The sequence below is a fragment of the Meriones unguiculatus genome, chromosome 14 (assembly GCF_030254825.1).
Source record: "Meriones unguiculatus strain TT.TT164.6M chromosome 14, Bangor_MerUng_6.1, whole genome shotgun sequence".
Classification (NCBI taxonomy): domain Eukaryota; kingdom Metazoa; phylum Chordata; class Mammalia; order Rodentia; family Muridae; genus Meriones; species Meriones unguiculatus.
Window position 1 is genome coordinate 44,705,886 of NC_083361.1, and position 17,215 is coordinate 44,723,100.

At 40.3% G+C, this 17,215-nt stretch overlaps 1 protein-coding gene across 5 annotated transcripts in view; it reads left to right on the plus strand.

The window, feature by feature from the left end:
• Positions 1-17,215, plus strand: part of Herc2 (HECT and RLD domain containing E3 ubiquitin protein ligase 2) — a 180,137-nt gene that overhangs the window by 151,322 nt on the left and 11,600 nt on the right. For 4 of the 5 annotated variants that reach the window (XM_060367233.1, XM_060367235.1, XM_060367234.1 and 1 more), the window contains 8 exons: positions 344-459; positions 549-747; positions 1,522-1,736; positions 6,950-7,127; positions 7,571-7,732; positions 9,592-9,683; positions 10,108-10,247; positions 16,453-16,640. In XM_060367233.1, the coding sequence (XP_060223216.1) occupies positions 344-459; positions 549-747; positions 1,522-1,736; positions 6,950-7,127; positions 7,571-7,732; positions 9,592-9,683; positions 10,108-10,247; positions 16,453-16,640 (1,290 nt within the window). The remainder of the gene's footprint in view (positions 1-343; positions 460-548; positions 748-1,521; positions 1,737-6,949; positions 7,128-7,570; positions 7,733-9,591; positions 9,684-10,107; positions 10,248-16,452; positions 16,641-17,215) is intronic. The other variant, XR_009585525.1, reaches the window with a different exon arrangement.

The window sequence follows — 17,215 nt, forward strand, 5'->3', positions numbered from 1 at the left end:
TCTTTCTTTTTTTTTTCCTTAAACCATCTAAGAGTTGATGTGATAATACTGATTTTTCCATACTATGTATAGAATCATGATGTTGATGTTGGTATAACTTTATATTCCCATTTAAAGATTTCTCCTGTCTTCTTACCTTAACTGTCTTTTGTTTTGGTTTGGTTTGGTTTGTTTTTTACTGTTTTGTAAGGAAGAAAGGATAAGTCAGGCCTCACACTAATCTATGTTGGACTGGAACTCCAGGCTGTTTTTAAACTCGTGCCTCAGCCATATAAGTGCTGAGATTATAGGTGTGAGTCACCACACCCAACTTATTTGTTTGACTCATAATAATATTTTGTAGGTCGCTAAGAAAATTCGTGAGTTAATGGCAGACAGTGAAAATATGGATGTTCTCCACGAAAGCCACAGCATCTTTAAAAGAGAGCAAGATGAACAACTTGTGCAGTGGATGAACAGGTATTTCAGAACTAAGAAACAATGTTGTATATAAGTGTTTATGTACAAAGTTCTTTCTCACATCAGATGTTCTTTTAATGTTGTTGTAGGCGGCCAGATGACTGGACACTCTCTGCTGGTGGTAGTGGAACCATTTATGGATGGGGCCATAATCATAGGGGGCAGCTTGGAGGAATCGAAGGTGCAAAAGTGAAAGTTCCTACTCCTTGTGAAGCACTTGCAACTCTCAGACCAGTGCAGTTAATTGGAGGAGAGCAGACACTGTTTGCTGTGACAGCTGATGGCAAGGTAAGGGTGCACTTTTTTGTATATTATGCTGTTGTTAAGATGGAGAAAGTTGTTACTAGATATTTTGTTTGGTTTTTGTATGTGTAAGGACTTGTGCTTAAATACTATCTGAAAAATGTTTATGATTTCACCAAAAGCAGATAGTGGTCTTAAATATTTCTGTGTAATCTTCAGATGTATTTTAACTATTGTATTTATTTATTTTTGAAGTATGCTATATTTATTAGCTGTATTCTTTTAAAAATTAAATACTTGATGTCTGTCAGTCTTACTCTTCTCTTTGTTTTGTTTGTGTGTGTTTTTTTTTTACTCTTCTCTTTGTAATGCAGCTCATGCTTCTCTCTAGATAGCCATAATCTATAAGTGAATCTTTGTTCCTTTTCAGTTTGCCTGCTTATGTTGTTTTCCTTTTGTATATACAGGAGCTGTATCTTTGTAGTTGGAAACTGGGGTACAATATTGGATGGGGAAAGGGGGTACCGTCCTCCAGTTACATCTTGTTAGACATGCCACCTAGCAAATAGGATTTTCCTCCAGGAGGCCTCATATCTCAAAATTTCCACCATCTCTCAGTAGTGCTACCCTAGGGACCAAGGCTTTTACACATGTACATTTGGAGATTAGTCTCCAAACCATAGCAATATATAAACTCTTAACATTTCCTGTGATTTTTAGATTTAAATTAAATTTTTCTCTGTGGTGTAAAAATGTATAGAATGCCGATTCTTTTGGGTATTTACAAAATACAGGAATATTTACGTTTTCTCATCTTAGCTCTATGCTACTGGCTATGGTGCCGGTGGAAGATTGGGGATTGGAGGGACAGAGTCAGTGTCTACTCCAACACTGCTGGAGTCCATTCAACATGTGTTCATTAAGAAAGTTGCTGTGAACTCAGGAGGAAAACATTGCCTTGCTCTCTCTTCAGAAGGAGAAGTTTACTCTTGGGGTGAGGCAGAAGATGGGAAGTTGGGACATGGCAACAGAAGGTATTATATAAAAATATAATTTGCAATGTTTTTCTTGGTTTGTTTTAATGTTGACACAGTGTGTTGCTCTTTGCCTTTAGAACATTTGCAATAACCTGCTCAAATTAGGGATGTTAATGACAGATTTATTAGAATTAGGTTCACATGTCACTGTATATGGGCTTACCTGTATTACTCCTATTCAGGGAAGGAAACATGAAGTCTTGAGGTTTTTATTTACAAATATTACAAATACTAAACATCATTCTGTCTATCATCTTGCTACTCTTCAGTGAATCACATTGGGCATTTTGAGTATCATTACATGATACCAAAAATTCTAAGTATAGAAGAAATTGCATAAGTAATGGGGAAGGTGCCATTCTTCAAACCAAGGAACCAGACTTTGGTTTTTAAAAATGTATTGCATCTACCACCCAAAGTGGAAATGGAGGAATATCTTACAAATAACTAAAAAACACAAGACAGAATATACAGGAGCCCAAGTGACACCAATGTGAGATAGCAATATAGAAATTCCCTGAGAAATAGGAAAGAAAGCTAGTGCAAAAAATTTCCCCAGTAGATCATCAGTAGACAGTTTCCAAGTTACAAAGTAAGGAGAGATGCTGGCGTACAGTAAGAGAATCCTGTAGTTTAGGGATGACAGAATTAGAGCTATAAGGAGGCCAGAAAAGGGAGACTTTGTGGAGAGCACCACAGAAGAGAGAGCTGTACAAGGAGACCCCAAGGACCTGTAGAACCCAGTAAGGCACTCAGACATGAAGCCTAAGAAAACAATCCATGGTGCTCACAGAGAGGAGCTAGACGTCCTAGAAACCTCATAATTCATATGTTATCAGAGCACAGAAGTAATAACGAAGGACTGAAGAGTTGGCTTAGCAGTTAAGAATACTTTTGAAGTGTTCAGTTCCCAGCAAGCACCCTTGTTGGAAGGCTCACAACCATCTGTAAGTCCAATTCCATAGATACTGCATGCATATGGTCCACTTACATGCAGCAAAACACTCATAACAATAAATACATAAATACCCACTAGCAGGGGAAAAAGGAATCATACATTGTTGATATGATTCCTCCACCAAAACTTAAAAACTGAAACCATGTTTTATAAAAAATAGAACTCAAAGCTCAATTTTTATGAATATAAATAAATCCCTTATCAAGCTAAACATTACAATGTCCTTTAGCCACTCAAAAATTGCAGATATGCAGAACAAAAAATACACCTATATGAGAAGAAAGCGATTCAATCAAACCGGTTCAAAAATGCTGCAGTGATAGAATTTATTTATTTTAGTTATATACCATGCTGTCAGTAAGCAAGTAAAACCTTGAACATGTAAAGTAGAGCCTAAAAATTATTTAAATGCCTAACTCAAAACCTTAAAGATGAAAAATACATTCACAGAAAGGAAAATGAATTAGGTGGAACTAATCCCTGAATAATTGCTATAGAAAAAAAGACAAGTGAACTGGAGGACAGAACAATAGAAACTATCCAGAGTGAAAACACAGGAGGAAAGGAATGTGCAAATGACAGAACACTAGTGAACTATGGGGCAGTACCAAATGGCTTAATGTGTTCGTAATTAGAGTATTTAAAAGAGGGGAATGGAAGATTTTTAAGAAATAACTGAAGTTCCAAATTGTTTAACAGCTATAAACTCATAAGCGCAATAATCTTAAAAAAAAAAAAAAACAAAACAAAACCGTAAGCAAAAGAAACATGAGGAAAATAAATACCACACCAAAGTAAATTGACTGTAGAATATTGAAAAGCAGTTGGAAGGGGTCAGATTAAGCTGTGGTAGATTAAAGGCATATTTAAGGGGTGAAAAACAATAATAAAGTAATAAAATAGGTCAGCAATCAGAAAACATAGTCAAGTAGAAAACAGGCAAGATCTTATACCAAGTATGTTTACGTCAGGTGTAGTGATCAGACATCTGATTAGGGTCTGGAGAGACGGCTTAGTCTGTTTCATGATTGAGGACCTAAGTTTGACTCCCTGAATTCATGGTTTCTTGTTGGTTAGTTTTGGGGTATTTGTTTGTTTGTTTAAAAGCATGATGGCATTTGCATAGAACTCCAGTGCTAGAGATAGGCAGGTTCCTGAGGCTCAGTGGCCAGTCACCCCAGCACACATATCAAGTTTCAAGTCCGTGAAAGATGTATGACATCCAAGATTGTCCTTTGGTCTCCATACCCACACATGTACATGTGCACTGCACACACTCAAAATAAACTAAAGTTCAAATGTTGGGAAGATGTAAGCATGCTGAAACTAACCAAAACCAAACAAACCCACAATATTTACATTAATAGTGTAAAAAATATATTTTTACAGCAAAGAATATTGACAGGGATTACAATATTTCTTAATGATTAAGTACTCAGGTCATCAAGAAAACATTAACATAGTAAATGTTACTATTAGTCAACTAATAGACATTGCAAATTGATGAAAATAAAAATATGCTCTAACTATTGAACTAGAGCAATGACTCTGTGGTTAAGAGTACTAGCTGCTCTTCCAGAGAAAGCAGGTTTGATCCCCAGCACCCACATGGTGTCTTACAACTGTCTGTAACTTCAGTTCCAGGGGATCCAACACCTACTTCTGCCTTCTAAGGGCATTGCACTCATGTTGTGCATAGGCATACTTACAGACACTCAAACAGACAAAAAAATTGTGATTAAAAGATTTGCTAGAACTGCAAGGATAAGTTAGACAAATCCCTATAGTCATGGCTTTAAATACCATTCCTTTCATAATTGGTAAAACTGAGTAGATTTAAAAAATACAAAATGCATGAAATATTGGGTAACTACTTGACCTAATTAACATTTTAAGAAAACTGTGCCAAACAAAATTCTGATCTTTTCATGTGGGCATGGAACACCTACCAATAGACTATGTATTAGACTACAAAATAGATTTGCAAAGCAAAAGGATACAATTTTATACAAACTTTATTCTCTTGTGTACAGCGAAATTAAATTGGAAATCAATAGCAGATCTTTGGAAATCATCCGCTAATGCTTGGAAAGCAAATTAAACATTTTTGTGCTCAATCTTAGTCAAGAGGCAGAAAAACAGGCTTGCTTCCGTGTATGTGGACCTATCTGCATTGCCCACGAGGCACGCTGGGGTTGGCTACCCAGAGGCTATTTAAGCTGTGGGCTGGCTTTCCTCAGGGTCAGAAGATTGTTCAAGGTTCCTGAATAAACTGCATTGAGAAGAACAAAAAAAAATAAGATCAGAAAGGAGAGGAGGACCTCCTGTATCAGTGGACTTGGGGAGAGGCATGCATGCAGAAAGGGGGGGGAGGGTGGGACCGGGAGGGGAGGAGGGAGGGGCTTATGGGGGGATACAAAAGGAATAAAGTGTAATTAATAAAAGTTAAATAAAAAATTAAAAAAAAACATCGAAATAACTGATGGATCAAAGAATGAATGAAAAAATAAATACAAAATAATTTTAAGCAGAATGAAAGTAAAATTAGCTTACCAAAATGTGTGAGATCCAGCAAAAGCAGTACTTAGAAGGAAACTTATAATGTGAAATGTCTTTTTTAAAGACAGTAATAAAAATGGTACAAAACCATGACTTGAGAATGTATACACTATAATATAGGAATTCCAATAAGAAGAAGGACAAATGAAACTCAAAAGTGAGCAGACAAAAGGGTCAGAATCTTAACACAGAAGGCCAGTAGTTAGGAAAACTGGTTCTTGGAGGTAAATACAATTAGCAAAACTTTTATCAAAACTGATAGTGAAAAGAGATTTCAGGTCACAGGAATTTCAGATATGAGGGTTTCCATACATAGTTTGCAGGTGTTAAAAGATCACAGAGTAAGACTGGGGATGTAGCTTAGTGGTTAAGCATTTGCCCACCTTCCTTGCTTACCCCACGCCCTGAGCTCAGTCTTTGGGACCACCAAAGTAAAATAGATCTTTAAAATTAAAACAACAAACAAAAACAACCACCACAGCAAAAAGCAAACAAAAAACCTAGAAGCAGCAACCAAGTGTGATTATGTTTTCCTGTAATCAGGGTGTTTGGGGAGAGACAGGATAGAAGATAAAGACCAGGCTTCTCTGTGGTCTACATAGAGTACTCTAGGCAGCTGAGGACTGAATACTGAGCCCTGTCTCAAACAGAGCAGAGACCACAGTTTAAGAAATAGCTTTATGGCAACAAACTGACTTTTTTAGAAGAATTGGACAAACTCAAAAACAAACAAAAAAGCAGCAATCCACAGACTCAGAAAAATAATAATTTTCTGAAAACACATCTCCCAAACCAAATGACTGTTGAATACTGATGTAATGTAACCTTTTTCAGAACATTCAAGAGAAAGAATTTTCACTGATTTCTTTTTCTTTTTGGAGACAGGGTTTTTATATTTAAAATTACTCAGGCTGGCCTCAAACCCATGATCTTCCTCCTGAGCCTCCTGTCATTACAGGTCTGTATCACTAAACCTGTTTGTTTGGGAGCTTTTAGGATGCTTGCAAATTCTCAACCACCAAACTATAGTCTTATACACTAACTCATTTTTTAAAGCTATCATTACCTTTATCATAACCAGACATTATTAGGAAAATACAAATCAATATCGTGCATAAGGGCCAGGTAAAACGCACACATACCTCCATCACCCACCTGTACATGAACAAAATAGTCTCTGGCTTATAGATAGGCCTTATGAAAACACATCATGGGCCTTGTTTAAAACTGTAAAAGCCCTACTTTTTGGCATTTTGTTAACCTGTATAACAGAAGATAAACAGGAAATCACGAAATTTTGATTTCAGGGCAAAATGATTCTTCTTTTTAAAAAAGACTTATGTATTTATATGAATGTTCTGTTTGCATGTACACCTGAAAGTCAGTAGAGGGCATCAGATCCCATTGTAGATGGTTGTAAGCCACCGTGTGTTTGCTAGGATTGAACTCAGGACCTTTGGAAGAGTAGCTAGTGTTCTTAACACTGAGCCATCACTCTAGCTCCCTAAATGGTTCTTCTTTATTGGCTTAATAATCACTTGCCTGAGAGGGAATATTTAGAGGCACACTTTGAAAAATAAATAAGTAGCAAATAGAAATGTTTTAAGTTTTTCTTTAAATTTAAACAAAAATGTTTAAATTTTAATATGTAAGAATAAAATATATTTGTTATATTTGTTGTATTTGATTGCAGTCCATGTGACCGCCCTCGTGTCATTGAGTCTCTGAGAGGAATTGAAGTGGTTGATGTTGCTGCAGGTGGAGCCCATAGTGCCTGTGTTACAGCAGCTGGAGACCTCTACACATGGGGCAAAGGCCGATATGGCCGCCTGGGGCACAGTGACAGTGAGGACCAGTTAAAGCCAAAACTGGTGAGAAGGTACTGGGTTTAAATGCCCAGGTCCAGGCTCTAGTGTCTGCTCATGCTGGAGTGTTGAAGAGGGATGGGGCAGTTTGTCTTTGGTACTGTGTTCTTCTTATGTTAGGGTCAGTGGTTGTAGTATGTTTTGTTGTTGATGGAAATAAACTGTGTTGATACAACATTCCTTGTAAAGGTGTAAATGAACAATCTTCATGGTTGGCTCATTGGGACCCTTATGTGTGCTTCCTACAGTTTAGATTTATATTCTTCATATAAATATAAATTTATATTATTCACACATAGAGGAGCATATTTCTATCTTAAATAAATATTAAAATTCCCTCTTTGTAAAGTCATAAACATTCATAAAGTAACTATTATAAAGCCTTTTTTCCCCCAGTGATCTCCATTGTGTACTGTCAGCTGAACCCTGCATCCGTTTTTTTTCTGAAGGTGGAAGCACTACAGGGCCACCGTGTCATAGACATTGCCTGTGGCAGTGGTGATGCCCAGACACTGTGCCTCACTGATGATGATACTGTCTGGTCCTGGGGAGATGGAGACTATGGCAAGCTTGGCCGAGGAGGCAGTGACGGTTGCAAAGTGCCTATGAAGGTATTTCCTGTCTGTGCAACCCAGATCTCCAATTGTTTTCCCTTCGGTGTGTTTCTCAGGAACATTCTGTTCATTGCAGGAAGTACACTGGAGTAAAAAAGTGAGTGAAAGGGCCAGGACATTTGGATACCTTAAATGCTGTTTGTGTCCACTTGGGAAAGGCATGTAATCCAGCAGCATTTCAAAGAGCCTGTGGTTTTATTAGTCCATAGGTTGTTTGAGGGATAATAATGGTTCCACTCACTTCAGTTTACAGTAGTAAATAGGGGCTGCATCATTTAATGTACCATATAGACTAGAGCTTTCTTCTAGTAGATATGATGGATTTAAGGTAAAGAGAAGAGGCCATGACCTACCAAATCCATAGGCCTAAGTTAGGGGCCCATTGTGTTGTTTTTTAGGAAGTGAGTGACTCAGCAATACTGAAGTCTGATTTGACTGTCTTTGGTGGGTTGCTGTAGAGATTGAGGGGATAATGTGTCTAGATGCTATTAGGTCAGTGTGTTAGATAGTTTGCTCTGCAGTGTGTGAGTAGGGTGGTGGTGTACAGTTGGGGTACTTGAAGGAAGACTAGGACTTATGTGTGATCATTTTCCTATTTGCTGAGTACAGGTGTGGAACAGAGGGACTCAGGGGACACAGACATCCTGGGGTGGAATCTGACCGGGTGTTTCATACCACGAGCCCTCACATGAGGGTCCTGGGTCCAACCATGTAGCTTTTATTTTGGAGTTGTGCTTCACAGTGCAATTGCTATTAATTTCAGAATGACTTTTTTAGTCTAATTAAGTTTTAAGTTTTTAAATGAAAATTCACAGTGAGGCATAGCAGTATATGCCATAATCACAGTATTCCAGGTTATAAAATCAAGGCTTACCTTGGGTTATATAATGAGACTCTGTAAAATAAAGAAATTAAATTAAATTCCAATCTCTAACATTGAATGCTGCATGTGAATCTCAGGGTGGCTCCGCTTTAGTCATCTGTCACCCTTCCTTTTTTTCAATACAGATATACGCTAACCTCATTTTAAGTTAGTTGCTCAGACTTTCTACTTTCATGAAAGGAAATGGTTTGCCTTGGACTACATTAACTAAGGAAGGCTTTTTACATTAAAGCATTAGGATATTGGACATGGGAAAATCTGGAGGAGGTTATTACTGATGGCACTGTGACAGGGCAAGAGATCCAGACAGACTAGTTAAGAGAATGAAGTTTTAGTCAAATCAATTTTAAATTGAAATTGATTTAAAATTAATTAGGAGATTAAGTAGGAAGACATACACTGAGATCATAAGGAGCAGAATTGCTGATAAGGAGAAGTAATGACCAGATAAGTAGAGGATAGGCACTGGGTGGTCATGGAGTCAAAACAGGTCACAGGCATGCTAACTGAGGATGAGTTAATTATGCTAACCTGGTCAGAGGACCGGGACCCCAATATTCCTTGCTGTCTGATGCTGCTTCCTTGAGGGTCTCGGGGTCTGACACCTGCTATCTGTGGCTGCTTTCTTGTGGGTCTTGGAGTCTTGACAGTGCTGGATACAGTTGAGGACAAGCAGGGCTTATTGGAAACTGCTACCTTCACGTCATTCTTGGGGATAGAAGACTTTAGACTTCACTTGATGACATGTTCAGTGTCTTACTGTGCTATATCACATTTCTGCTTCCTTCCTGAAATTACTTTGATTTCGTTAGATGCTAATATTGTATTAATATTAATGTATTAACATGTCAAATATTAATGAAATGTTTGACATGAGTACAGAGTTTCAGAGTTCTTTCTAGATTTAGTTAAGTCTCAATGTGATAGCAGTGACCTTGATGAAGTCTGTCTGATTGAGCCTTTCCCTTTCTAGATTGATTCTCTTACTGGCCTTGGAGTAGTTAAAGTGGAATGTGGATCTCAGTTTTCGGTCGCACTTACCAAGTCTGGAGCTGTTTATACATGGTATGTCAGATTGAGCAATCTCACTAAAACCGTATTTTAAAATTTTAATTTTGTTTGGGCATTTTGCCTGCATGCATGTCTGTGTACTATATGTGTGCCTGGTGCCCACAGAGGCCAGAAAAGGGCATCATATCCTTTTGAAACTGGATTTAGAGACGATAGTGTGCTACCATATTGGCACTAAGAATTGAACCTGGGTCTTCTAGAAGAACAAGTTTTCTTGATTGTTGAGCCATCTCTCCAGCCCCTAAAACCACTGAAACTAATTTAACTGCCTTCTTGTTAACTTTTGTGACACCCTGTGATTTGGGTGTTGGAGTGCAGAACTTAAACCATGAGGGTAGCAGGGTAGCCGGGTGGAGGGTGGCAGGGTAGAATGCGGATGACCATAGCTCAGTAAGTTGCATGCTTTCCTTTTATGCAGGGGCAAAGGTGATTATCATCGTCTGGGCCATGGGTCCGATGACCATGTTCGGAGACCTCGGCAGGTCCAAGGGTTGCAGGGGAAGAAAGTCATTGCTATCGCCACTGGCTCCCTGCACTGTGTGTGCTGCACAGAGGATGGTAGGTTCAAGCCTGAAAACTGAGGCCTGTAACTCTAAGGTTGATTAACAAAATTCGTACTGTAGTTCTAGAGACTGAGGGTGGGTTTGACCCCATCATCTTCAGTCCCTGGTGTTTTTCTCATGAATATTTATCTTGTGTGGCTATTCAGAAAGTCAGAGATATTATCCTGAAGATAGGCATGTTGTGGGTCAGCCCTTGGCATCTGGGAGCTCTATCCTCACAGGATTCCTTCATGCCTCAGATAATGAGTAGGGTTCACTGTGCCTGAACTGTTTGTACGATGTGGTCTGTGTTGATACCTGCCTTCCTCTAGGATCTGGAGTTTAAGTTATTCCAGATGACCATTGTCCACCCCAGTGAAAATTCTGACTTATCTGTGCCATCATGCCTGCAAAACAGTATTTCACACTAGTCATCACATGTTGGTAGTGGGACAGTAGTGTATTGTGCATGTCTATTTGGACAATACTATAGAAACTTGTATCTGGCTTCTACTTTTGTCCCAGAGATCCCCTTGCCTGGTTTTACACTGTGGCTTTTCCCTATAGCAAATCATAGCTGTGAGTGTAACTTTATATTGAGGCTTATAATTAAGTCCTAGAAGTGGGTCACAGGAACCTTTGAGGACTTTGACACAGTAGTCAGAGATGATCCAGATGGAATCAGGGTTGTTGAAGAGCCTACCTTGCAATTTGGAAATGTTGGTTAGTGGGAAGTCTTAGCATTGTCACCAAGTCTTTTAGATCAGAAAAGGAGACAACAAGTCAGAGAGGTGGCTAGAAAGGTATAGAAAGATCTACAAAGTGGGGAACTCTAGGCCTGCTGTTACTGGCTTTCAAATTGGAGTTAAGAGTGGCAAACGTTATGGGTCCAGAGACCTGGACTAGCATCCAGCAAGGAAACAGATTTTTTGTCCAATGGATAACTGAATTATTCCAACAGTTTGAGCAAGAAAATGCTCCCCAGCTCTCCAGAAAGTACAGCCCCACAGGATACTAAATGTGCTTTTAAGCCAGAAAAGCCATGAGGGCTTGCTGTGCAGTGGAGAGCTATCCTACCAGCTTCCACTTAAGCAATCTTTCCAAGTTGTGTACTTTTTGAAGCCATTCATAAGTTTCATAAACAATCATATCATTGATGGGAGGATTTCATATATGAATAACCAAAGTATATGGCCTGTGACAAAATGACATTGTAGTTCTTGCTGAAGCACTTAAAATACACTTTAAAAAAAAAATCTAGGGAGGGAACCACAGAGGGGATACAAAGTGAGTAAAGTGTAATTAATAAAGAAAAAAAAATCTAATTCTTTAAGTTGTAAATACTTTCATAGACCTCAAAGCTCTTCTTGATAATTCCACATCAAAATGCAGTAAACATAAGGCTAAGAAAACCAAGGAGGGACGAAGAATAATACCATAGTGTTTGAACTAGCCTTGGCAGCTTTTGTGTGACTGATTCTGAAACAAATCACAGGGAAAGCTCAGGAGAACATGACAGAGAACGTGTGGAGGCCCCGAGTGTGTTCTTTATAGATGGGGTACTGGCTGACACACTTTCACTTGCTCCCGTTCTTCCTGACACTCGCTTCCATCCCCCATGTACTGCTGGATCTCTTCTCTGTGGTACTTCTTGCTCTTCCTAGGATTTGGACTTTTCTCATGTTTTCTCTGAAGACTCACTTATAGGGCTTTTTGTTTGTTTTGTTTTTTAAGATGAGGTTTCATGTTGGCATCTGTTTTACTGTATAGCTGAGGATGACATTCAACTGATTCTCCTGTCTTCACTTTCCAGTGATAGGATTATAGGTGTGCACCACCACTCTCTACTCCCAACTTGTACTTTTTTTTTTTTTTTTTTTTTGACACAGTTTTATTGTTAAAACAGAAAATCCTCTGAAGTGAAAGTATTTATTCTTGGCTTCATTCCCAGGAGTCATGGGTCATGGGAGTGTTTGCTGTCACGGAGGCGACTACCTTGACAGCACAGTGCATGCACCACACGCACACACACACACACACGGCTATGGCCATTAAGATAACGTTTCATTGCCATGCTCTTGCCTTCAAAGATAGGGAACTCTAGATGGTGCCCCATGCCCTGAGATGGGTAGGCTGGGTTGCTCTGGGTGTTGGGTAATGTCATATTTTTTAGGTGAGTGGGAACTGAGGATGGGGGAGATGTGTGAAGACATTCATATATAAGCACATATACCTCAGCAATGAAGCTTCTAATATCCTGTCCAGAAGGAGGCAGGCTTCCTGGAATATGTAAGCAGCCCATGTTGGCCCATTTTTCCAGTCCTCCTGACCCTAACTTCTAGTGTGACACCAGCAGGGTGTGGAAGGTCTCTTTTGATGTTCACATGACAGATTCCTTCTCCCACACGTCGACATCCCTGGCAGGTCCCACAGTACTGTTTAAGGAGGGTCTTCCTCTCTGTGGGTGGGTGTAGTGGATTCAGAGATGCCTCATTCTTCACTGGGATCAGCTCAGGCTCTAGGCTCTGTAACTATGTATGAGCCATGTAACTTTGAAGCAGCCCTGTTCGGAAAGCATCCTGTCCACTTCCATGCTGAGGTTGGTACAGGACTTGTCTACTAGCCACTCACAGCCCAGATGAAGGAGATATCCTTGGCAGGGAGGCTAACTGCCTCCATGATGACGGCATGTGAAGATGTCTTCTGTATGGTTGCTAACCACTCCTACACTGAACACCGTAGGCATGACCAGGATGGTGATGATCTTAAAGTCTACGGATGCTCCCTTGAGCTACAAGATGTCTAGAGCTGCCACCATCCCATCCCTGTTAGTTCTAGAGCTGATGGGCAGGATGAAGCAGCTCATGTGTTTTGTTTCACCATTCATTGTAGCCTTCATCACCACAGGGGCAATATAGCTAAGCTACAAGACTGTGGACAGGCCCCACAGGATGCCCCACAGGAATTTGCACAGGTTTTTGCAGTTGAAGATGAAGTAGATAAGGGCTACAACTAGGAACCTCTGGATGATGTGGCCTAGCAGGCAATTTAGAATTTGTTTGCTGAGGCTCAAGAAGATTTGTATTTCATCCCCACAATCTTGGTGCCCACCAGGAACAAAATGTCTATAACCCTAGAGACCAGAACCAGAAGAAAGGAATGAGCACCTTGCCATCAGGCCCCAGCTTCCTCAGGTGATGACAAACACTACCAGGCTCAGGATGTTCATGCCCTCTACCTCCCATCCCAGCTGGACCATGGTTGCCTTGATCTCTCTTTGTGTATAGGTGGCAACTTGCTGTTCTCTACAGATGTTAATCTGTGTTGATCTCTGGTACATACAAGGTATCTTAAGAGTGTAATGCAGCAGATACCAGCTTAAAAGAGAAAATATTCTTCACCAGATTTAGGAAGGAATATAGCACCTCCTGGTATCTCTAAATGAGCCTTTGATGGTAGTAAAGGAGGCGCCCAGCAGCAGTGCCAAAGACAAGCCCACTCTTGAGTACATTCAGAAAAAGCACAGCCCCAACATGTCCAAGGACTCTCAGGTCCAATCTGGCGGCACCTCCAATCAGGCTACAAACCAGGATGATCAGCAGGCACAATAGCATCTCTCCAGGAAAGGTGGGGAGAGGTGAAAACAGTCAAGCGAGTGCACTCTGGGGATAAGGGGGGTCATCATTCCAAGCACCCCTGCTGCCAAGACCTCCAGCACAGCACCAGCATCATTCTGTCCACAATCTTGAGTAGCACCAGTAGATGGGCATGAAGGCATTGGTTTACCTGGTCCTAGGAACTGCCACAACCACCTGCCATTGTACTGTGGTTCTGTCTTGAGTCCAGTGCGGGGCAACCATTTACAGTAGGATCCACAGCCACCACCCCTTTGGGGTCAACCTTCAGATGATTGGCAGTCAAGCTGAGCTGCAACCAGGAGTTCCTTGAGAGCCTAGAGGTTTTTAAGACAGAGAATTGAGGCTGAAACTTTGAAGGAGGCCTTGGATTTACGTGTCCACTGGCTTGTGGAGGTTGTAGTGTTGTCCTATGCACCAAAGGCCCTTTAGTTTTCCATGTGGTGTTGGATACTTGAAAGATGGGAGTTGAGAGAACTGGGTAGATTTTGGTGTTAGGGGAGGCCGCACATTGTGGATCCAGGAGTTCTTTAAGGTAGGACATGGGTGCCTTTGGCTCTGGGAAGGCTTGAGGGTACCCAGGTAGCTCACATCTGCAGGAAGCTCACCCCAGGTGCTATATAGATGCAGGATGCCTCCTGAATGCTGGGATCCCAAGTCCTGAGGTACCAGGGGTAGGAGGCCTGAATCTTGGAGATTGGGTACCAGAGCCCAGAATGAAGCAAACTGAGGGTCTTGGAAGGGAACTGAGGTCTCGAGAGAAAATTCAGATTTCTAGATGCAAAAAGACAGGCCCTGGGGATGTGGAAAGTAGTTTTCTGCTTTTGTTCCTAAGTCATCCTTTCAAGTGACTTAGAGGTTTGTTTGTTTGTTTGTTTGTTTGTTTGTTTGTTTTGTTCCATCACTCATGTCAACACCAACTGCTTGCTTAAGTTTAGGTCTACCAGGATTTTCCTTTGTGGAAATACTTTGTAATTGCTAGGTATTTGTACGAAAAGTGAAAATCTATTTAAATGTCCCCTTTCTTGTCCAGTATTTTCTTAGCTTATTTATTTGTTATCATTTTTCCCAAGTGGTACCGAGGGTTGAATCATTTAGTTGTTTGTGTCTGTGTGGGACCTAAGGCTTCCTGACACAGCTCAGTACCAAAATTCATTCTGGCTTTTTCTGTGTCTACATTTATAATTTCTTTCTCTTTTAGTGATAAGCCTGGATTCTGGTAAATGCTGTTAGTTGTATTGCTGTTCAAATTATGCCGTTTGGCTGATTTTATCTCCTTATTTGCCTCATTACTAATATATACTAGTTGGGACAAAAGACGATCCCACTTTATCTTTTAAGCTTCTGTCTGCCCTCACCCCCTACTTTTTCCTAAGGTACTCTTGTTCCTTTAGAGACTGATATGTAGAAGATAGATTCAGGTGATGAGTATGATCTTTGAAATATGTATCCATGTTCTTTGGGCCACCTTTTTGGTTGGAGCCAGAAAATATATATGTTAAAAGCACACATACTTGCACTTTGCGTCTATGGTTGAAGATCGCATTCACACATGCACCCCTACTTCGATTCAGTCCCACAGGATTCATTCTGGTTTGTTTGCTTTCCACATGGATAACTCCTTTCTCTTTTGGAGATAAACCTGGATTCTTATAGCTCTCATATAATAGTTTAGTCAGTCTTCACTGTGTGACAAGCATCCTACAATTCTTTTTGTCCTCTCTTCTATGAGCTTGTGCTTTGTCATAGGCTGCCATGCAGCCACACAGATCAATGCCCTGGGCCACCCCAGTATGGAAGCTTCCTTTTCTCAATTCCTCTCTTACCTGTATGCATCTTTGCAGAGACATCTTCTGAGGATTCATGCTCAGGAACTCACCCTATGACTTTAGAATCAAATTCTTGGAGAACAGGAAAGGGCAAGACATAGGCATATTGTTCTTAATCACACAGCCATCCTATTGTTGAAAGTGATGCTTAGTGGCTGCATGACCTGCCCTGCGGAGACTGCATTTGATGTTGCCAGAGAGCATAAGCCTCATATGTTCTACTCAACACATGACCTTATCCTTAGACTGCTCTTATGGTAGTATTTCCCAGTTTGGGTCCAGCATAGATTCAGAAAGTATGATGAAAATTATGAATGATGAATTCAGCCTATGCTTAGGTTATGAGTACATAGAGAAGGGCACATATCTTTGGAATATATGGATTTTGTTCATCTTAAAAATGACATTTCTTCTTCTGTTTAGCATTTAGGAGTGTTTAGGTTGTTAGGAATATTTCCCTAAGTTTTATATTACTTGTTCTGTTGGAGAAATGCTGGCATTACATACCTGGTCCAGTGAACTAATGAACCAGACCAGACCAGAGAAGGTGTGTTGACCAACAGATGTATAGGGAGTCCTGGGAACAGATCTTTGGATTTATGATTAATGTGTGTTGGCATGTAGAAGCTGATGCTTAGAGAAGTGAACACTAATACATAGCAGAAGGGTAGTAAGTATTGCCATTGTGGTGGGAAGACATTGCAGTTGTGCATTCACTGCTCCTGTGACCTAAGTTCTTTAAGTTTATTTTGTTTAGGTGAAGTTTACACTTGGGGCGACAATGATGAGGGCCAGCTAGGAGATGGAACAACAAATGCTATTCAGAGACCTCGATTGGTAGCTGCTCTTCAGGGTAAGAAGGTCAATCGTGTGGCCTGTGGTTCTGCACACACCCTTGCCTGGTCAACCAGCAAGCCAGCCAGCGCCGGCAAGCTCCCTGCACAGGTCAGTGTTAGCTGGGTAGGTGTGCCAGAATTGTGACATTGTGGCAGTATACCATCATGCATGTAGAGCCACATATGACTCATTCTTTCATTATATATTTATAGAGGTGTTCCATTGATAATAGTTCAGTTCATAATGCCATGAAACAGCATTATTAAGAACTATAATAGTAGTCAGGCACAGTGGTGCATGCCTGTAATCCCAGCAGTTGGGGAGTCAGAGGCAGGGGGATCTCTGTGAGTTTAAGGCCAACTTGGTCTACAAAGTGAGTCCATGACAGCCAAAGCTACACAGAGAAACCCTATCTCAAAAAAACAAAACAAAACAAAACAAAACAAAAAATTGTAATACTGGGCTAGGGGCATAACTCACTTGCTTGGCATGCATGATGCCCTGGGTTCAATCACCAGCACAGCAAAAAAGGTAGAAAAAAAGAGCCTTAATACTCATGCCAGCCAACATCATCTGTTCAGCAGTGTGTTGCCTTCTATTCTACATGTTGTAAACTATATAAAATAACTGATAGTATGTATCGCCTACACGTTTCTTGGTAAGTATATTTCTGTAAACTAACA